At 38.7% G+C, this 23,903-nt stretch overlaps 1 protein-coding gene across 5 annotated transcripts in view; it reads right to left on the bottom strand.

The window, feature by feature from the left end:
• STAU2 (staufen double-stranded RNA binding protein 2) overlaps window positions 1-23,903 on the bottom strand; it is a 143,873-nt gene that overhangs the window by 52,964 nt on the left and 67,006 nt on the right. For 3 of the 5 annotated variants that reach the window (XM_061448277.1, XM_061448278.1, XM_061448281.1), the window contains exon 12: window positions 6,083-6,196. The exons of the other annotated variants lie outside the window; for them this stretch is intronic. In XM_061448277.1, the coding sequence (XP_061304261.1) occupies window positions 6,083-6,196 (114 nt within the window). The remainder of the gene's footprint in view (window positions 1-6,082; window positions 6,197-23,903) is intronic. 5 annotated transcript variants of the gene reach the window in all.

Below are 23,903 nucleotides of genomic sequence, written 5' to 3'. Positions count from 1 at the left end.
GTTTAAGAGTACCAAACAAGACAAACCTTTCTACAAAAAAATAAGTTTTCTGTACAGTTAATTTTTGCCTCATCCTCTTCATTGGACATTTTACAAGGTGGGTAACCTGATCTAACAGCTTGCTGCTGTGGAAGGGGGTGGCTCTCCCTCCTCTTCTCTTGGCTGGGCAGTCCTGAGGTCTCCCTTGTTTCAGCTCTGGTACTCCTGTAAGCCACAGTACATCAGTTCAATTCACTTAACTGGATAAAAACTGGAGTTAGTTTCTGCCAGCTCAGTGGTTTAGGAAGTAGCCAGGGTTGGAGATGAACTCGGTGAGAAGGAACAACCAAGATAGAGTCTCCCACTATGGAGATAATCCTGCGACATGGTCCTGGGCAGCCTGCTCTAGGTAGCCATGCTTGGGCACAGGGGCTGGACCAGATAACCTTCAGAGGTCCCTTCCCACCTCAACCATTCTGTGATTCTGTGAATCTCACCACTCTTGTGAAACCTCACCAACAGTTGTCACCAGCAGAAGAGTCCCCATAAAATACATGGTCTTTCTTTGTCATCATTTACATGCCAAGCAAGGTAAGGTACCCTGAGACTGCAACAGCAGCATTTCATACCCTGCTGACACTACTGTGTAAACAAACATACATACACAGAGCCATGGAACATCGGCATCTTCAGCAAGCAGTCACGTTGGGAAGCTGCTCAGGAAGCCCTGAGTGAGAGCACCGAAGAGGTCTGGCAGGAGATAGCCAGGCCTTGGTTTACATTCTGTTCCCATTCGGCAGTTAATTATTAACTCACTTTTTGAAAACGAAAGATTATGCATCCTGAACAAATACAAATGTTTGATCTCAGGCTCATCAAGGAAAGCCTCAGCTGCCAGGGAAAAGCAAATGTTCTGTCACGTACATCTAGACGGAGATAATACGAAACAGAAGATGAAGAATACAGAGAGAATGTACCAACATTCCACACACAGTCATGGGGAGCACAGCAGCCAAAGAAAAAGTTCCAAATAGCAGACAACAGCCTGGTGATTCTAACTAAAACCTGGTGGGATGACTCCTGACTGAAACTTCCCTGACACAGTAAGAGAAGAGTGAGACATGGTGCTATATATCAAAAGCATGAATGGGCTCTTCTGGAGCACCAGGCACTCAGCTGCGGCCATGCCTGACTCACTCTGAAGATTATGTCAAGGAGAAGGCATCAGTCAGCCGCATCACACTGGCATGAGAAGGAGATGCTTTTACAAGGTCGGGTAGGAGTCCTGATGCTGAAATGGCTGTGATGGAATTGCCAGGCTTTGGGAAAAATACAAGAAGATTTTCACTGAGTCAAACTAACGTTTTCTCATTTTATCAAAGAAGCCACCCCAAAGAAATGAGAACTGCATTTATAGTAAATCAAGTGGAAATAAGCTGAAAAATGAAGCACATCATAACACCAGCCAAAAAAAGTAACACATGTATCTTAAAAAAAAAAACCAAAACCTAACATTTTCTTATTTTTTGGTTATGTCCAGGACAAAACTGCCCCCTAAAGTAAATCTGAACATCTAGAAAACAAGAATTTCACCTTAGAACAAAAATAATTTTAAGCAGAAATTAATGTCATGTCCACTAAATAATCTTTTTTTATGATGTGGAAAGGTATCTTAACAAAAAACCTAATCCCATTAATCTTTTTCAGGTACAGCACTGGACAAAATTCTCATCCTCTGCATACTCACTGACTACAGCATTAGGTTTTGTGGCTTTTGCTTTTCTTACAGATAAGACAGTGATGCTGGCTGGCATAAATCCCTAGATCTACAATTCTCAGACCATAACAAATACAGAGATGTGGAACTTCATATGTATTATGTATTTGATGCTACGGGTAAAGTTCTTCTTAAACCTTAAGTTTCAATGCTTCAGACACCTTCCCCTGAGCCTGACACCCATCTCTGAGGTCTTTTATCCCTAGAGCACTACTTCCACCTTTGCTGTATTCAAGTGCATTGGGAGTTGCTCACCTTTGGGCATTACCACAATCCGTTAGCCCTGCCCAGAAATGCCTGTTTGCAGGCCTGTATTGATGGTTTGCCTCATACCACATTTCCGTTTGCGTGTCACTGCTGTTTGTCAAGCGCTCTGTCAGCAATTTCTGAAACTGCTGAGCGTGGCAGCTTTCTTTTAGCACATCTCCTCCCTGCTGGACTCTCTTATCAAGTCTCTCTGTCTCATCAGTAGCTCTCTACCTCTACAATTTCTGCCCCTGCTTATTCCCTTTCCAGCTATTTTTATACTTGAAAATAAAAGTGATAATAGTGGTAGATTATACATAGCATCACACAATGGTTATCTGCCCTAGAAAATAAAAATATTCTATTTTAAGCATTAAAGTGTAGGAAAGTTCTAAAAACATGGTCTAACATACAACACAAATATAATGGATTGGATTAAATAGCACGGACTAAAAATATAAGCAGAAAAGGTCTGCTTTGAAAGAAGTTGTCACTTTAACAGCACATCTCATTGGGACTATAGGATGAAGTAATGGCAGAAGTCAGTAATAAGCAAATGGATAATACTGCCAACTCCAAAAACTGCACATATATAAAAACCTCCAAAATCACAAAAAAATTTTTAATAAAACTTTAAGAAAATGCACTGTTCTTTGATGTCTCTCCTGAAATTTAAGTAAAGAACTGGTCACTCCTCAATGAACATCAAGTTCAAAAAAAATTCAGGGTTAAAAATTCAGTCGTACAGGCTGAGTATTCCATGGCAAGCATTCAAAAAATCTCAAAATGGGCCCAAATAGGAAAAGAAATCATTCAGAAAAAAAGTATTCTAAAAACCATTACATTTCTACCAAAGATGTTGGCACAGCTAAACACAAAACCCAACAAAACATGCAGCAGGCTAGACTGCAGCGGTACTTCAGGGATGTTTCCCTTTTTTTACTGTTTGCCAAAGGAAAATGAAAGAGCAGCAACTGCTTCCACAATACTGCTTCATGATCAAATGAGATATGTCTTGTCAATCAGCCATTTGAAATGCACACTAATTAGTGTACAAGTATGAAATGTTTAATCTGAAAGAGCTCAAATGAAGTATATAGGGAAAAAATGTAAACTCATTAAAATCACAAGTTGAACCAATCTAAAGAATGAAAACTTCCTAGAGAGCATAGGAAAAGAGCAAGTGACTTGAAAAACTGCTGTGTCAAGTCCTGGCATATTTGAAAAAGCAAGATAATGTACTTATGTAGGATTGTAACCATCTGGTATCTGCTGGAAGCAAATCTACCACTGGATGTGAGTAGAGAGATATATTACAAAAGACAAATCCAATGTAGCAGGCAGACTGTAGTGCTGGAGATGCCATTGGGAAGCTGGCTTTCTTTTTCTTTTTTTTTTCATTTCTCTTTGTTTTTTTGATCAAGGTATGTGGTCAGCTGTGGTTCTGCTGCCGCAATACAGGGACAAATCTGGTATACAGCTCCCACCACTTTCCCACGAACTATTCCAGAGTCTCATTTAGACAGTTTTGCTTTTAAGAAACATAGAAATTCTAAAATCTACATTTTAGAATGAACATGAGAAAAATTATACTCATGAGCATAGAAGTGGACAGATCCTGAAGTCAAACTATGTCAGGCCTCATAGGCATCAACATGCCTATTGAAATCACAGGCTTTCAGGTGACTAGTCCTAATTACTAGTCCTAATTACCATACAATGCAAAAGAGATGATTTAAAAGTAATAGACTACTTAAGATAAAGAAGAGTTTCTGGAATTCAAGTTTTATACGATACAGCTATCTTGCACTTATTGCATTTCCAACTTTAAAACGTGGGTATTTCAGCTTAACAAAGGTACAGCAGTTCTGTCTCCTATTTTTTAAGAATAATAACGGTATCAAGTTAATCTGCTGTGAGGAAAATGGGAGAAACCCAAGCAAAATCATACCAATTACACAGGAACAGGAAACAAAAGTTGGTTGCTCTGGGTTTTTTTTAGTTAGCCCATTAAGCCCTGTAATTTTGTCAGTAATTAACGTCAGTGCCTGACAGACACTTGATGAGCTTTCTGTTTGCTAATGATTTGTTATTCTCTATTTATTTAGGTGAAGGCAAATAATGTTTCAATTCAGTCCTGCCACCCTGCTTATCGAACACAACCAGTCAATAGCATCCCTTTTCCCAGATACTGGAACTCTTTTGATATTTAGGAAGGAGACAAGCACAAATTTGTGAATCCTGTCCAGTATGTGGATCTCTTTTGTGACCCACTGGTTGGCAGTTGGCTTTTAGGTGATTGCTTTCTTTTGCTCTCAGCTCAGATGAAATCTTTTCATGAGTGATGTGGGTTCAATAATGCAACCACACTATCATGCAATGACAAAACATTTTTCTTTCCTTTTGAAGAATACTGTTGAAAACTACATAACTAAAACCAATGAACCAACAATGAGCATTTTTTAAACTTCAAGTTGAAGCAAGATTAGGAAATTGTAGCTACATTATGCTTCAAGCAAACCTATTTCTGCACATCCTATGATAAAATATCTATGTGATTTTATGTTTTTTTTTTTTTCCTCCCAGAAGAATGTCCTGTTTGGAGCGCTGAATGGGTACGCTTGGGATCAGAGTAATGCTGCATGTAATCTAGAATTTCCTCATTTCTAGGTGCTTGACTTTGCAGGCTCAATAGCAGTTTTTTCATTTAGATGTCTTAAATGTATAATTATTCAGATGGCTTAAATGTGCTTTTTGCTTACAAAGTCTTTTTTCTGTTTACATATCATACTCTAGCCTAAATAAATGCTAAGACAAAGGCCAAGCTGGCTGGTAGCCCAGAATGTAGTTGTTATCAAATTGACAGGGACCACCTCAAATTCATTGAAATGTCTAAATATTGTATTTGAGTTATAACTAAATTTTAAAAGACAATCTTTACCGACAGAAAAACAGAGTGAGTTTAGAACAGCATAAACAAGTTGCTGTATGAAATCAGAATTGAACATCGAAGTATGGTCTGACTTACCACAGCTCTCCATTATTACAAAACACCAAACACTCGAACACTTAAGGACAGGAAGTATCCTCATGTTACCATGTAAATAACTAATGGGCTTAGTTTATGTTAACAACTAACTTAGAAACTTCCAATAAAATGAAAAAAAACAACAATGCACCAATCAAAAATATGGCTAAAATGTCTGCAACTTTTCCCCAAAAGTAACTAATTATGATAATTATTAAGAATTATCCCTCTTTCCCTCTTTCCTTAGAGAATTTGTCACAGAGCCTAATAAAATGTATGGTAAATGTGAACACAGTACAATTCAAAGATGGCCTGCAAAGGCAAATAAAACTGGTACTGTTTCCAATCTACTGAAGATCTGAAAGGTACAAGGTTTGGTTTCATCAATTTTTTTCCTTTTTGCTTTTAAAACTTTTGGAGTAACCAAGTGTTGCCCTGCTTTTATACTTGAGTGTTGGAGGACAAGAATATTAAAATGGAAGCCCCCCTAAGTTCCCATCTGAAGGAGCAGGGTGCTGAGTGATTAACATTTAGGGTTTTTTTCTTCCTGGCTTTTCGCCAGAGGCTTGAATTAAACATTTTAAGAACAGCCAAACAAAACAGGAGTTTTACAGTCTGATTAAAAATTCCTTTCCCCTCTCAAATGCCAGTTTCTTGTGACAGATGATGGCAGGAGATGATGGCTTCATCTCCCTGCTTTTCCATCTACCCCTAATCTTCTATTACAAATAGGATAGACAAGACCTGATACATTCATAAAATCAAACACAACCTTTGCAGAAACCTTACATCTGACTTTAAACTAAAGCAAGCTCTTCAGGCTTCCTAACGTCTTAAAAATATGTAAAAGGCAATATAGTTTTGTCTCCTTTATGGATTGCTCTTTAGATCTAATCAGGATTTTACTATGGCAAGATAAGCAAATCCCAGTGACAAGAACATGCCATATGAAAAGCACAAGATGTGCTGACATTTAAAATCTACTAACGCTGATATTCTGGCCTTACTGGATATTAATAAAATTACGAGAGTGTGGGGTGAAGGTATTATACCTGGTCATGGCTGGCTTCAATGGAGCTTCCGATACCTTGGAAAGTCATCTGCACAGGAGACAGTGTCAAACAGGTCATACACTCTTTGCCATTTTGTCTATCACTGTAGTGTACCTATAACAGAATAACATACGTAATCTGCTAAACACCAGGTTTGTACAAGGGAATCATGCTAAAATACTGTCCCTTTTCAACAAGTTTGTAAGAAGAATTCCAAACATTTACATTGAATTCATCTTCAGTATAAAACAAGAAGTGTGTAAAATAATACTGAACTGGGGCCGAAATTTCTCTGATTTGTCTGTTGGATAGTTTTTCTAGTGCTGTGTTCTTCAGTTCCTGAGGCCTGTGAGACTGAATCCAAGATGTTGTATCTATATACAGACCTAGCTTCAGGTTTTCTTTTCCAGCCTAGATATAAATTTTAACAGCATTGTGCAGCTTAGTTATGAAGCATACATGTAAATCATTATACCTCCAAAAACTTAGCAATAATAATTTAAATTTTTCAAAAGTAATTCCATTTCTACTAAAATCCACTAACTCTTTTGACATGGCTAATCTACATTTGAATTTGATTTTTAATTAAATCCAAATGACAGATAAAATGGAGAAGAACTCACATTCTTGAGACGGCTAGGCTATCCTTTTCCAAGAGTAACTCATTCCCTACTAATGTCAAGATGTGCATATTGAACCTCAATCTTGCACGAAATACAGAGGAAGATAGTGCTTCTATTTGAATTATTCTCCTTGTCTTTAGGCTCCCTTCCAATAGTTCCTAAATCCCCTAAAGAAAGCATGGATTTTAATATGTTGAGACAAAATGAAATTAAATGTTGCCAGTGCTTCATTATTAAGAATAGGTTGCCACTCATGCTGAATTGTTGAAATATTACAGTTCTCTGTCTAGCTCCTGGCTTCTAGACAGGCAGATCAAGCACTTTGTTCTACAGGAGAGGTGGAATTTAGTTTATGGTGGTAATTTACATTGGCTATGTGACCCCTGTCAGAAATGGAAAGAGAGATCGGCTCTGCTGGAGACAGACCTTTTATGTTAGTATCTATTTACAGCTGTACAGCTCTCAGGCAAAAGTGACATGATAAAGCCTCATTTTGACATTTAGGCTACAAAATTAAACTTTATTATTTCTGAAGACAACTAGGAACAATATTAAAGTTATTCCCGTGGAAATAATTTAGTGACATAAGTATATATGATACTTAAGTGTACACTGTGTGAATGAAATCCCCTGTGCCTAGCTCTTCTCTGCCACAGGTGCAAATTGGGAATAATTCAGCTGAAGCAAAATCAGTGCAAAACTGGCTGAGAGGAAAACCAAGTTGATGCTATAGAATTATTTTACCAACACATCAAAACAGTTTTACTGTGGCCAAAAGTAAGATACAGAATGCAAAATTCTTGTACTGTGTATAAAAATATTAATTTCACTCAGCCCTTCCTAAAGTTTTCTGGATTATCCCTGCCTCTCTCTCAACCCCCACAATATGTGCCCACTAAATTGCTTGTGGCTCTCTGCCAGAAAAGCCATACTACTTACTTAGAAACCACAAGAGGCCCCTTCGCATATACAATGGTTTAATTTTGATTAATCAAAAGAGGTATGAAGGTATGAAATTTGGCTTGCAAATATAAACTGAAGTTCTTTAAATGCCAGGGACTACTGTTATGACAAGGACTTAAGAAGCTTCCACAACTGTGGTATCTGGCTGCAAGCTCCGTATTCTGCTGAGTATGTGTTGCGGGGATGTGATACGGAGAAATGGGGCAAAAAACCTCAAGAGGATGATTCTGTACTGCAAATATGACATAGCAAATAGTGCAAAATCTGGTGACTGAGAAAAGTACATGTCTTAGATCACATATGGAGAAATGGAAAAATAGCACTTTCTGAACTGCATAGCATGCCTGTAGGCTTATTTGTAATGAGAATAATATAAATAACATTACACTTCACAAACGTCCACTGGAATAAAGCAAAGCTAACAAGCTGAAAGAACAGGAGATACCCAGAGGAAAAATTATAATTAGTATTATGTGACGTTATGATCTGCAACAGCAGATTTGATCCATAACCCCTGTAGAGTCCCACATTGAAATTGCAATAAATTCAGAATTTTGGTTTCTTTCTAGGCTTAACTTTCCTGGAGGAATTTCATGATGCATTTTTGGCTTCATCTGAATGTATCAAAGCCATTACTTTGTAATTTCTCAGACAACAGTTCTCTAATTATCTCTTGCCCTGTTGAAGCTCTTCAGTTGAACCAACCCAAACACCTTCATATTATGTTAATAATATGAAAAGTAATATAAAACCCAAAAGACTGCACTTTAAATGGGGGACAGAATATAACTGTGTCCTTCCATCAAACCTCTCTAGCCTACAGATTTGTGCAATCACAGAAACATTCAGATTTCTTCTACAATTGGCATGGTATGCGCAATTTCCCAGTAATCACATTTTGTTATTTATCAGTCTAGCTGCTACATTCTCAAGCTCTCTATTTTATTTCTTTCTTCTTCAAATCTGATCTATGCTTCGAGTTTTTTTTTGCCAACCAAGAGTGCGAAGTATTTACCTTTTGGGCAGAATGCCCAAAATAGGCACTCTAACAGATAGGGTAGTGGTTGAATAGTTATCAAATAGTCTAAATAGGAGCAGATGCTTCTAGGTTTTTGGACAGCAGTATTGCATTTTATATGTCCTAGCTATTACAACTAAGTATGGGAGGAACCTGAATGTCTCTAAATCTATTTGAAGAATAGTGTCCCATCTAAGGCAGGAAACAAATCAAGTAAATACTTGATTCAGTATTTGCTATCAAGGAGAGGTGACTGAAGGCTGGCCAAATTATTCACAAATTAGCATAGTGCATTTTAAGGGTTAAACAGCAATGAAATTTCACTCACTAAAATTCAGAATGTTTTATTTGGATAACATATTGGCAGAGATCACCTTACAGAACAGCATTAGGAACCTGGTTAGAAAATAATGGCCAGCATACAGATGTCTGTAGTAAGGGCTGTGCAAGTTTCTATGTATGTCAAATGCAAGACTCCAGCCTCAGACTATTATGAGTGATTGACACATAATCCTCCTCCAAGGTACGTCCACATAGCACAAAGCAGCACCACAACAACAAGATCCTGGCAATAAGTCTACATGAGCCTGCTCATTTATTGGAAAAAGCACACAGCACTGCTAGCTTTTCTCCTGGGTAACTACATACGTGGAGTATCTGAGACAAATCATGTATAACCAGCTCAGAAATCCCAAACACAGCACTCCACGGGTACAGCACAAAACCTCTGTGTTTAAAATGCAAAGTGCATCCTGGGCATCAAAGCAATGACATATGCTCTAGAAGTCATTTTTTCCACAAGCACATGCCATGCATTTACTCATACATGTATGCGCTCATGTTTGATATCCACATGAGATGCAACTGTATATCTTTTTCACAGATTGTTTCAGTCAGGAACAAGCTGCATGGCATGAGTATGTGTAGAGGGATAGTACAAACTGGTGCATGTATATAGAAATGTATGTGAAGGTCTGAAACCATTTGACAAGTATGTTGAAATTTGGCCCTTGTTTGTAATACTTTAAATTACTGAAGAGATGCAAATACTTTGACGGACATTTATAGCTTCCCATAAAGGAAGATATAAGATGAATGTTTACAATGTTACAACTGAATGTAGAAGGGCATAGCCAAAATTCTCAACCTTTTATGTTGTTTTATAAAGGGAAAACTAAATTACATTGCATAAAGCTGCGCAAGAAAATACATTTAAGGTTACTTCTATCCTAAACCTGCTCTAAGAGTAGGAAATTTCGCATTTCGTGTTTCTATAAAGGCATCTCTTGAATCTACCTTTGCTATGATACCTTCCTATGTGCAAGCGTCCTGATAGAAACTGTAAAAATACTGAAGGATTTGTCTTGAAATAAGCTACTATAATCCACTGGATCAATATGCAATTCCAGATAATGGCCATCGTTATCTGCCTAAATTATTGTGTAAATAGAACAGGATAGTCTGCTGGTCTTCAGTGGGCACTTCTGGATTTGGACATCCGTCCTTCTGCAGGAACAAGGGCTATGGTTTACTGATTCACAACTGAGGAAGGTGAGAGACCCGTTATACACAGCAGTTAAGCTTCACTATAATATACTGAACCACTGTTAGAAACAAGCTAACTGTGCATTAACAAGAGACCAAGAGGAGTAAAAGTAAAGACTACTATTTTCACACACTGCTGCTTAGGTTTTCACAGTTTGAAACACAACTTCTGTCTGGCCAAACACTTTCTTTCTTGACCATTTAATAACTTAAAAGAAATAATATGCATTACCAAAAGAAAGAACTCATCTGTGACACTGGAGTTCATGTTTCCAAACCAAAAACTACTCTTGAGTCAACGCACCAGCAGGAGTCTTAGAATGCTAGACAGAAATAAACTAGGTAATAAAATGCCATTATGTTCAGCAATGCACAAATCTTCTGGATTGACAAGCCTGAACTATTTTGTTAGAACAAAGGATGGTATTCCTTTAAATCTGCCCCTTAAAGGGAAAGCACCCAATTTAGTCCAAAATTTACAGAATAATTTCCAAGATTCTATATAGGTTGCTCTGGATTTAAAGGGACAAGCAAACCAGAATGGGCTCAAAAATCACACGAGTCTCAAGAATAATTTTTCTTTCTTTAGCTTCCCAGTGAAATTCTTGTTTTTCTATACTGGTCTTTTATCTTTCCCTTTCTGTTGCTCTTCTACTTATACCTATGCCATCTACTATAAAGAAAGTGAAACAATTCTGTTTGTTTGAGCTCAGACTCTGTTTCATGCATGTTTACTGGCAAAGGAATACTCCTGGTGTGAAAATAAATGAAATATACTTTCATTTATAAAATAATTAAATAAATTAAATATACTATACTTTAATAAATTAAATATACTTGCTCACTTCAACCATTTTCTCAAAGCCAATTATAGGAGCTACCACAGTATAGTATTCTATTGCATTACCCACAGAACTTTCGTAACAAACAATATATTAGTCTCCTCAGGCGTGGAGCAGCAAATATCACTTTGCATTCTTACTACCTGCTTTACAATTCCATATATTTTATTTATGAGAGTAGAACAGGAGTAGAGTTAAAAGGAAAAAAAAAATTAAATTGGGGAAAAAGTCCTGTTGTATGAACAAAGACTTTTATGACAAGTTAAAGCATAGATAAAAAACAAGACCAGGACGAAAAAAAGAACTGTCCCAGATGAAAAAATAATACATACAATAAAAAAAAATAAATTAAAAAAACAGAAAAAAAGTGTTGAATCAAACTGTTTCCTGCAATGCTGGAGTTCCTTGATGTAGTGCTATTACTAAATATAGTATTTTACTAATCTCAGCAGGGAGCTGGCTAACTGCATGCCCGTCAGATGTTTTTAACGGTCACCCCCTGTGGAACAAATCTAAGGAGTGCATGAAAAACGCCCACATTTAAAAAAGCCCCCTTGCTAGATCATTAAGGGAAGATAAAGGCCTGTACATTCGGATGTGATATATAACACAATCATTGTGTCAAGAAAACATATGTTTGATTAGCGCGCCTCAGGTTCATTAATCGCTGTGTCTGCTTCACACCAGTGGGCAAAGTTTGCACCGCAGCTACTGCACGGAAGGATAAAGACACTCGGTAGCTTAAAGACCGACAGTTCAGCAGTAAATCTTGAGCTATTCCAACATGCTCCTCTCTTACAGAGTTTGAATAGCAGCTGTATCGTAGTCTTAAATCTTCATTAAAATATGGTCCTAGGGTTTAGACTAAGAAATAAAACATTACTGTACCATAAATAGCTAACAGCAAGCAGACTAAAGGCATTGTCACAGGTTACTGCAATAGTATTTTATGTTCCTCACTTTAGTAAGGCAGATAGCTGACATCTACAAAAAAATGTGAAATACAAATAAGAGTGAAAAAATTATTTGACACAGTTCCAAAAAAAGAATATACAAAATGTCTGCTAAATGCAAGACTAGTTTATTGCCTAAGCCAAAGAAGCCTATACATCTGGAATTTTTTCATGCTGTTTAGATACTCCCTGAATTTGGAGCTCCTGTTCCAGTGATGCAGGAGATCTGGAACGTTTGGCCACATATTATGCTCAGTCAAGCAAAGGAGGCCCAGCTCCATCCTGCCTCTGGATGTGACATTTGGTTCTAATTAAGAGAAAATTAGCCAACATCATGGTGTGCAGCACAATCGGTACAGTAAGGTGCTTACTGTTTACCTTCCCTATGTCAACCTTAACCCAGGTACGTACTTACAAAGACAGTGCTCCTGTGGAGCACAAGCAAAGTGAGCATCTGAGCAACTGTATTTTCAATGGCTGGCATTCAAGTGTGAAAAGGGACCTGTTTGTCTGACAGAGAAGCTGAAATCCGGAGATAAAATCAGGACATGGCTATTAAAAATCACACTTACACTGAAAAGTAATGTAAGTGTAAAAACCACACATTGCTACCTATTCATTTCCTCTAGTCTAATAACTAAGATATGTATTTTTTGCAGACATAGTAGAGAGTAGTTGAACCACAGTGAGTTAAACCACTGAATACAATCTTCCCCCCCCCCAAAAAAAATGAGTAAGAAAAACATGATTAAAAATGTATATTCAGAAATTAAAACAGTGTAAAGCACTACAAAATAACATAAGCTATAGCTGACATGGTTTTTGCAGAAACAACTTGTTTGCCTCTGATCCATTCACCCATAATTATTCAAGTAAATACTGTATTTTCAAGGAGAAGAGTTGAAAAAATTTTATAATTCACAATCAAAGCAAATATGAAAAACTGGCAAATGTGGGATCTCCTGTTGTTATCATACGGCCTAAAAAAATGGAGGGAGGTGAAAGAGCTTCTGTCTGTCTGCTAATAACATACGTAGCGGATGAGCATGGTACGGAGCACTTGTGTTGGAGCCCCTGTCTTGGGTATCATCCTGAAAAACTGACTGACATGAGAGAGGAACTTGGTTAGTTTGGAGGGAGAAAATTATCTGGGTTTAAAATTCTAGCAACAGCATGAATGGAAATATGTTCTCATGAACGCTCTTTAATTACGAAGGTTGTGAAGCATTGACTGTTCTCCATTTACAAACTGCACATGAAAGCCCCAGATGCCACATTACTGAAGAGGGAAGAGGATCACTATGAAATTGTGAGTACAAAACTAGCTGCCTGAGTTTGCTGAAAAGTCTGATGCTGGTACAGACACTGGATTTGTGCACTAACCTAGATACAGGGCAGTATGCAGAAAGAACCACCCTTCTTTAAGTAGAACAAGAAACAACCATTTCACTTCTGACAATTATCCTGCTTCGTTGTGCTCCCAATTCTGAACAAGCCTGAAAGAAACAACTGCCAAAAAACCCTTCCCTGAAAGCCTCAGCTTAACTCACAGAGGGGGCATAAACTGTTACTTGTCTCTTTTCTCCTTCTTCACCTTTTCTTCTCGCCTCTCTTTTCAATGGTTTCTGCTTGAGAGCTGAGTTCCCGTATAATTAAAATGAAAACCCAGTCTGCTATGAATTCACCACCTCACCTTCACATTTTTGCCAGCTGAAACTTCCAGTCTTTCAAAGTTTTGGCTGTATTCCAAGACAAGGTCTGTAGCTAAATTATCAAGTCACATTAGGATTTACTTAGAAAGATTTTGGCAGGGAACACAGCCTGGTGCATTTAGTTCTGGCTGCGGTATCTTGAGAGACCCTGATAGCTTTTATATTTTCTCACACATAAACCCCCTAAGTTCTAAAATTGGTTATGAAAATATAATCCACATTTTTTCCATGGACCAAGTTAAGCACAGGGATATGTAGGAGGATTTCAAATTGTTATTTGCAAGATGCGAGGAGAAAAGCTAAAATGTTACCGAGGTGACATCCACACCTCACCTGGGGACGCAGGCACTGCCATTAGCCAGCTATTCTCCATTTATCCTTCTTTCCTTTTAGAAACTGAAACAAAAAAGAAGCACCTGGCTGTTTATGGAGGCAAGAACAATGAAACTTCAGCAGCATTTGAATAAAGGGCTTTCTTCCTTGTAAGAGGGAGAGAGGCAACGATGGCCAGAAGAGAAGAAAGCTAGTTTAGACAGATTTCTGGCCAGAAGCCAGCTAGTTGGAGACCTGGTGTTAGAAAATTTACTGCCCCTCGTAGCTAGATTTGCATTTATTTTCCTAATTCTGCGTACTTGTGAATTAATTCAGAAACATTCTTCCTGCAGCAAATATTATCTCTTGCACCATGCTCTGTGAATGAATATGCTAGGTTTCCGAAGTTGCACACCTTTTCTTACAGTAACTAGTAGGAGGATGATTCTTATGGTTATTTTTATGCAGAACTACTACCACTATTTTGACTTCCTTTGAGGTCAAAAATAAGATAATGTGGACTAGATGGTCTACAGTCCAGAAAAACATTTCTTAAGTAAATGGAAACTAATAAAACCATTCCTTGTAGGTCTGCTCTGGGTCACTGCCATCAACTGTGGTACTGCCTACCTTCCCTCTGAAGTTAGTTGATTAAAAAATCCCCTATAAACCAGAATGCAATGAAGTCCAGGTGCTTTGATTTTTACATGAAGGTCTGTCTTTCAGGAACAATTCTTCCTATCAGTTTGTTCTGGTTTATCTCTCCCTCTATTTCACATTCCCAGCATGTTTTCTTACTTTTGGGTAGTCATGTATGAATTAGGGCTGGAGACCCTGAAGCCCTCTCCTACATAACATAGCCATTCAACGTCAAGTTGATTTTCAGTGTCGCAGCACACCTGCAAGTTTCTGAGACTGAGGTAAGGACTCTTGATTAACAGGTAACCTGATGTTGTGCAAATCAGAGATACCAGTAAAATTATCAATAAAATCCTGACTGATATGCTGCCTTTCCTTAGAAGAAACTACATTCCCTATTAATACAGCAAAAATTGTAGTTTTATTCCACTGTTGTCTGGAATAAATGGGGGAGTTTTGTACAAATAACCTGATAAAAGGGTGTAGGTTTTCTTCACAGCACAACAACTATGTTCTGTGTGCAAATTCACATGGATAAAAAGCGTTCTCCTATTTCGCGACTTATGCCCAGTGGCACAAAACTGTAAAGATGCCAGCGAAGTATAAAAGGCTGTACTAGTTTTGACTGGGATGGAGCTCATTTTCTTCACAGGAGCTTGTATAGTGCTACATTTGTGAGAGTATGCTCTGCTACAAAACAGAGCGGATAACACTAATGCTTCCCTTGCTGCTGAGCAGTTCTTACGCAGAGTCGAGGCCGCCTCTGCTCCTCTCACCACCTCACCAGCGAGTAGGCTGGTACTGCACAAGGATTTGAGAGGGGACACAGCTGGGACAGCTGACCACAAATGACCAAGGGGACATTCCACATGTTATGACTTTAGGGTCAGCATAAAAGCTGGGGAAGAAGGAGGAAGGGGAAGGTTTGGAGTCACAGCATTTGCCTTCCCAGGTAACCCCTGCACATGACGAAGCCCTGCTTTCAGGAAATGGCTGAACACCTACCTGCCAATGGGAAGCTGTGAATTAATTCCTTGTTCTGTTTTGCTTTACCTATTAAACTGTCTTTATCTCAACCCACAAGTTTTCATACTTTTACCCTTCCAATTCTCTCCCCCATCCCATGGAGGTGAGCGATTGAGCAGCTGTGTGGACCTGAGCTGCCAACCAGGGTTAACCCATAACAGTCCCTTCTAGCACCCAGTGTAGGGCATGACAGGTTTGAGGTAGCAACAGATTTGATCAGAGAATGGCAGATCAAATTTATAGCTGGTTAGCTACTGTTTGGCAAGCTCCTGTGCTTGCCATGGGGCTTGCTGGCTTCACTGTAGTCTAGCGCTTGTTAGTGGCTGCTTTTTGCTTCTGCCATTTCCTGTTCTCCTTATCATCCTATTCTGCCTGGGAATGCACTGATAACAGTAATGGGCTGGTAGATGGCCAGGGCATTGCTGCTGTTCCTGAGGTGCTGTACTGGATAGGCTAGAACTCAAGTCCTGGGGACGGTGACTGGATAAGTGAATGCTAGAGCAGGCACATCCAGAAGCATACGTGACCATGGAGTAGTCCATGCCAGAGCAGGTACTCCCCTGAAGGGACTGTGGCCTATGGGTAAGGTCAGGTAAGGTCATTCTGGAGCAGGTACACTCCTAAAGGATGGGCTTGTCCACAGACCACCACACAGGAGCAGAAGGACCTTTGGGCCTGTGGATAAGCCCATGCTGGAGAAGGTGAGGAGTTCATTACAATGTTAAACACAATGGCCTTATACAAAGGGACAACAGAGGAAGATTGTAATGGATATGCTTTTAAACTGTAACCCAAGATTTGGGTTGTATGCTGTACTATAGGTACCAGCTGAACCAGCAGAGGACAAGCCCCACAAAAAGCCATGAAAGTGCAGCAGTGGTCCAACTGATCTGACTTTGGTGTCCAATAACACCATAAAACAAACCACTTCTCTTGTCCTGAGTATCTACCCAAACAGATAAACATGGACTAAATGGACATTTTGAGGACTTTTTAAAGGGATGGCCCACAGACTAAGGGAATCCTATCTGTGTATAAAGCAAAGGATGGGAAGTGGGGGGGGGATAGGGAAGTGATGCTTAATGAGGATCTATTGTACAGTATGGGACCAGAGCATATTGTAAATGGTATGGAATAAGGTTTGGTTTTGGCTAGGATAGAGCTAATTTCTTCACAGAAGCTTGTATAGTGCTAAGTTTCGGATTTGTGCTGAAAATGGTGTTAACAACACAGGGATGTGTTCATTGCTGCTGAGCAGTGCTAGCACAGAGCCAAAGCTTTTTCTGCTCCTCACGCCACCACACCAGCGAGCAGGCTGGGGGTGCACAAGGAGCTGTAGGGGGGCATCCCAGAGACAGCTGACACCAACTGACCCAAGGGATATCCCACACCTATGACATTCTGCTCGGCAATTAAAGCTGGGGAAGGAAGGAGAAAGGGAGGACATTCAACGTGATGGCATTTGTGTTCCCAGACCATTACACATGATGGAGCCCTACTTTCCTGGAGATGGCTGAACACCTGCCTGCCCACAGAAGCAGTGCATGAATCCCTTCTTTTGCTTTGGTTGTACACAAAGCTTTTGTCTTCCTCTCAACTCACAAGTTTTCTCACTCATGCCCTTCTGATTCTTTTCCTCATCTCACCAGGGGGGAATGAGTGAGCAGCTGTGTGGGGCTTAAGCTGCCTACTGGGGTTGACCCACAACAAAAGTCTATAGTAATTTGCACATCAGGCAATAGTTTGCTAATTGCTGAAAGTGAAGAAAAAGTAACCAGCGTGACAGAAACTGAGATAATGAGGACTTTGTACACCATTTCTAAAGGTGTTTATACTCCCTGTGGGTAACGGACCAACATTGCTGTTGAGATTATTGTACTGGCCATTGAGCATGGCATAGTACAAACACACAGGAATACCCTTCTGCAAAAGGCCAGATTTCAATACTTCCAGTGATGATAGAGCACAGCACCATTCCACACATCATTTTATAGACCAATCTGACCATTGAGCAGGTGCAGCGCTAGTAAACTTCACTAAGACTCAAGGCACTGGGAAAGGAACCAAAAGCCCTATTCCACTGCTTGTTCTGCAGAAGCATGTATTGATAATTCATGGCAGCACAGTCACTCTCAAGCTACTTCAAGGGGTTTTATGAGTACTTATTTTTAAATATAAATGTCACTAATTCCCGCTGCCCTTTGAGTGTTAACATGAAGGCAAATCAGCTGACTACAGTTGCCCCTGGGCCCGACCACACACTACTATTTTAGAACAATTTCACTAATATTTGTAGTTTGGTTAATCCTGCTGGGAAAGAAATCTCCAATGACTTGAGGGGGGGAGCTAGTTGCACAGTTATATACTTAGAATTATAGGGGGGCTAACCCCAAATGTGGATGAAGTAGTATTTGCTTTAAAAGCCTTATTTCAAAAGTATTCTCTAACATTATTCCACAAACACGATAATGTTTTTAATACTCTAATTTTTTCCTTATTTCTGGAGATAAGGTCTTCTTCAGAGAAGCATTTATATAAAAGCAGTTTGCTGACATAGCATTCAAATCCATTTTACATTAATGATGCCAGGAAATCTACTGTTGTAATTTCAAAAGCTCCCTTTAATTATTGATCGTTTTGTCTAATTTGAATGAGTGATGAGACTTGCACTCCACAGGACTAGCCCATTTGCTGGCATTCCAGTCCCAAGCTGACAGTGGCCACAAACCTTTTTGGAGCTGACAAGTTCAAGGACAGAACAGGATGACCTGGGTTTACATTCTAGTTTTTAGTACTTGCTACACTTTCCCTCACTGTTTTTTCCTGAAGACTTGCTAAAACATACCTTTTGGTTCATTCATCTGCAAGGAACTTTGAAAATATACTCTGACAACACCATAATTACAACTATATTCATTATAACAGATTCAGTACATAGATCCCCCAAAACACAGTAAAATTTTACATTTATTTTTCCTCAAAAGCAATTTGAGGAAATCTGAGGAAAATCACATTAGTAATTCATGACTCATAAGAGATGGTTTGAGTTTTGTTCAATTTACCATATCTCACCTCAACTTCACCACTAAATAAAGCATAGAAACATAGAACGCAGAATGGTTGAGGTTGGAAGGGACCTTAAAGCTCATCCAGTTCCAACCCCCCTGCCATAGGCAGGGACACCTTCCACAACACCAGGTTGCTCAAAGCCCCATCCAACCTTGTCTTGAACACTTCCAGGGATTGTGCAACCACAGCTTCTTTGATCACTTGAACACAATCACCACAAAATGATTAAACTTCTAACTAAAACTTCTGTAGTGTAGGAAGAGTTAAGGTGAATGACTTCATGTGGGGCCACATTACACAAGGCAATGAGCTACCAGAAAGGCTGAAAGAAGCAGAGAGAAGTTGCTGCTTTCTGTCCTCAAAGAGTAATGGAAATGGAACCAACAAAAACAAAATAGAAGAATGTCTGTTATAAAAAATGAGACAGAACATTTGGGATGGGAAGGCAATCTATAGCCCATCAGACACCCAGAGACAGGAAATACCCACTGATTTTCTGGGAAACCATGGAAGCTTCATTTTAATGTGTTGCTTCAATGCCCTTCATTGAAGCTTCTACCTCCATCGCAGCATTCTTATTAGTCTGTCCTCATTTCTTTCCATTGGCCTCCTCATCAGGGAGATTCTGCAATACTGAGCATTTCTCAGAATGCTTTCACCTTACTCCTACTTACCAGAACAACAGAAAATATCTCCTAAGTCCCTTTACTATAGCTATTTGAATCTGGAGTCTATGTGAAATGCTTGGGGTTTTTTCCTGCTTATTTTTCTTCCTAACCAGCAATTTGTACCAATGAATTCTTGCAATTTTCAAAGCTAATTCAGAGATCTATGCTCTTCAAGAGCTCAAGAGACTGGTAAAAGTTTTGCTGTAGCCTTCTCCTTATTTATCATGGGGTTTTTTTGTGCAGTGCTCTTTGTTACCCAAATCCACAACTGGTGTGTCAATCTGTTGCCTTCAGACATGCAACAACTTGTACAAATAAACAATCTGGCCTCAGTTTTCCAGTCCTAAGTTATACTGAAGATCAAAAAAAAAAGAAATATCCTGGTGTGCTGGCAAAGACCGATGAAACTTAAGTTGAACAAAATTCTGCTTGCTGTGGGAAGAGAAAAAGAGAGACTGAAAAGGGATAAGATGTTGCTCTTACTAAGGCAAAAAACAGCTTCTGAGGTAAGAAAGGAGAGACATAGCTAATATCAAGACTGCCAAAGAGCTCTTTCAAATTAACTATGCATATTTTGCTGCAGTATGTAATGAGCAAGAACTAATGAAGGGAAAGCTACTTCCATCTAGTGAAGTCCAATGAATTTTAATTTCATGAAGCAACCAACATTTCTTAATTGCGACCTGCTTTGGAAAAGAACTTTTGAATTGAAATTGTTATTTTGGTCATCATCAATGAGTCGACGCACTTGGACACAAAATGTTAATGAAGGAAGATAAAGGCAACTGCACCAAATGTCAAGATACAAAAGTTGCAATGTGATGATAGTAATTTATATCCCTATTATTTCCTTCAGGCTTAACCCTTAATCTCTTGCTCATTCCTTTTGTATTAAAAATTCCCCGTGAACTCAAATCTGATTTTCATGAATGCATCTAGGTTTGTTTCAGAAAGAGTTTCAGGCCCAAATTCTTCACCATTAAAAATACTATGAACTATTAAACTGTGATGAACATTGTCAACAGGTTCTAACAGTGAATTTAATATTTGTCAGAGAAAGAGAACCCTGGGTAAAACCCAGGTTGGGATTCACAAGCCCTTGCAAATTCAGACAGATCAGATGCAAAGCTCACCCACCATCCTTTACTTGGGAAGCCAGATGCCAGTTCTGTGGTACTGCATTGTTAGTAACCACAGCTAACTCTGAGAGACCACAAAATGGTCACAGCATGGCCCAAGCTATGACCAATGCTTGCTTCACATACCATGCTGAGTCTGAAGAAGCCAGACTTGCCCCTGTTTGCTTGTTCACTAAGTGACTACATCCTTCAATGAAAGCAGAGAGCAGACACCGAGGAAAGTACCATTATCAATCACATTAGAATGACAACTGGCAGCACATGAGGACGTGTCTGCATCAGGCAACACAGCACAGGGCAGAAGTCTCAAAGGTATGACTGACTTCACAGTGTGAGGCAATAGCACAAACTTGCAAAACACTATGTAGGGTGCCCAGGCTTACAAGTGAACTGCAAGTTAGGTACCTAATTTGCACAGATGTTTATGAAAATTCAAAGAAGCATCTACCTTTTCAGATGATTTTGCAGCTTTAAATGACTTGCCATTAGCATCCACAGTCCCTGTGTCAATTTTGAAAATGGCATTTAAGTGCTTCTTAAAATTTAACCTGCTCCAGGAAATTTGCAGTTACATTCAAATCAGACCAAAACTATACATTTTTTCTTAAAATTCACTGAGGGTTGGATTTCCCTGAAATTTTTCTCACGTGTGTATCTCAGTAGTGACATTCAAGCACTCCTAGACTCCATCAAAACAAAATGAGGGCTTGTTTTGTTTAGAGCCATGGTAGGGAAACACTTGAGATCAGTGTCAACCCTAATACAACTGTGGAAATTTAGTTTAGGCCCACCTCTGGTGACAATTCAAAACCACACACTGAAATGTAAGTGCCACAAGTAAACCTGACCCTAGAGCTGGTGGTCTGTGCATGTGGTCTCTCAGAAACATATGCCTTCGGTACCGGCTGGGGGAATGAGAAGCATTTAGAAATGCCCAACAATAAAACATTCAAATCTATCAATGTATAAAATGGAACATTTAAGCCTCTAAACAAATGCTAAGGAGGTGGGAGGGGGTGTAAGATATAAACTGTGTAACCATTGCAATCAAAGGAATGCATCATGTAGAAACTATATCCTGTGTGAGGTTTTATTATATAGCCACTACAGAGAAAATGTTAAGAATCTTAAATCCTGCCAATGCAGCAAGCCAAGTATGTCTGCCAGCCACACACCAGGCCTGACTGTGGGCACGCAATTGTGGCTTTTTAAATTTTACAGTCTTTCCTTCATGGAAACTCCTAGGGGAATTTCCTACTGGACTACCTGCAACTTGGGTTTTGCCTCAGTAAAAACTGGAAGCTCAAATGATTCATGTGTAAACAGCTTCTCTAAATGTTTCCATTTAAACAAACTCTCTGAATAATTCACTGCAATTCAACAGTCAGCAAAAATAACTGTAACTTTCCTAATCTAGTTACAAAACAAGGGCCAAAATACCACATAGTCCCTTAAAAACAACATCTTTACCAAAGCCGAATTTTCCTTTAAATAATCTCTGGGCAAAGTCTGCAAAACAATTAACTGGTAGATCGTATAGGAAGCAAGCACTAAAATGCTTTATTCAGAGTTTGTAAAGGCTTGCTTGAAGTATTTGTGGTTAATTATCACAGGTAATTTGAAGCCTGAGCCTTGAAAGTATCCAAGCTAAACACCTGTTTTTCAGTGACACTGAGCTGCTGCTTATTGATGACAAATCTACTTAGAATAATAAGCCGTAAAACATAAAAAAGTAATTTTTTTTTAGTATTTTTCCATACACTGGTCCCAGTAACTCTTAATATTAGGGGCTTACAATTGAACATGGCTGAGATAATATACAAAAACTTTAGAAGAATTTAAATAACCACATTGTAAAGATGTGTCCCCTGAGGCTAAAGAAGTTAAAAAAGACCCATTCAAATAAGCAAATAACATTGTTTACATTTACAAATGAAACATCATATGAGTATTTATTGATTTTTTTAAAAATTCAAAAATACATTGTAACAGAACAGAATGCATACGTTCTTCAGTGAAAGACAAAACTATGGTTATCATCCGGACCAGAATACAAATACATGCTAACAATTTAAAAATCATTTTGGGTCATTCAGGAAACATGAAACAAGCTAGCTGTTTGCAAATGCAGTAGTTTTCTACTTTGTGAATATGCCTGAGAAAGTTAACCTGTAAAGAAATTGGCTTTTAAACTCTTAAACACAAAGAGCTTTCTAGGCTGAAATGGCGAAGAGACCTGTGATATGCACCTGACAGGCCACCGAGCCATTTCCCACAGAGATTCTGTTCACTGCTCCACCTCAGCTCAGCCACCCAGCAGCAGCAGAGTTTCATATCAATACCAGGCTTATTCAAGTGAGGTGTTAAAAACCACGCAAAGATGGTGTAAAACCATCAGTTACATACACAGCAGACAGATGTTAATAATCGAGATTCTCTACCAAACTCCTTGGTTTGTATCAGGGCCAAGTAAAAAGTAGTAGTCTAGTTTACGGATAAAATGGATTATATTTTTGGCTCAAGGTAAGAGCTTTTATAAACAATTTCTACAGAAGCATCTAGAATCAAAGCATGAGAAAAAACAGGACAAACACAACTAATCATTTTACAGTAACCACATACTGTAGGCAAGTAGGAATCAAAACGGTAACATAAATTGTGCATTGGTTCTATGAAAATAAAGTGTTACTAGAAGACACAAGCAATCTGACAAGATGTGAAAGGGAGCAGTGAAAACTTCACGGATTGAATTTCTTTTCATCAGAATTCATCTGTTTCTACTGCAGGCAGGTAACAAATGGAACTCAGGAAAACTGAATTCCTATTAGCAGCTTAACTCTACTACAGTGAGGCTTAGGCTTTTACCATTTCTTGTATTAAGAGACATTCAAACTAATAAATCAAAAATGATACTTTAAAAATGAAGACGAAAAGAAAGCTGCATGTACATTTTAGACAGAAACAGCATTAGATCAAATCCACTAGTGATATCTGATGTATGCAAATATATTGATTCAAAAATATTGAACTATGCTGCTTATGCCAACAGAACATCTGACGCTGCATCTTGAATTCTAGCAGCCTTTTTTATACCACTTCCAACAACTGCATACTTTGTAAATTACATGGGCTTTGATGAAAACAAATCATTGTCAGGCATGCAAAATTCTAACAGAAACCTCCCATTTCCAGAATTTGGTTACATGATCAAATTACATATGCTAGAACATACGAAACCAACTTTTCAAATGAAACAAATTCACAACTCTGAAAAACAGAAACTAAACCACCCATATAAAAAACCTACGACAG

The sequence above is a fragment of the Pezoporus flaviventris genome, unplaced genomic scaffold (assembly GCF_033815535.1).
Source record: "Pezoporus flaviventris isolate CSIRO_AGI_PZ_B2104156 unplaced genomic scaffold, CSIRO_AGI_Pfla_v1 ptg000007l, whole genome shotgun sequence".
In the NCBI taxonomy this organism is placed as follows: Eukaryota; Metazoa; Chordata; class Aves; order Psittaciformes; family Psittacidae; genus Pezoporus; species Pezoporus flaviventris.
This window is presented reverse-complemented; position numbering and strand designations above follow the sequence as displayed.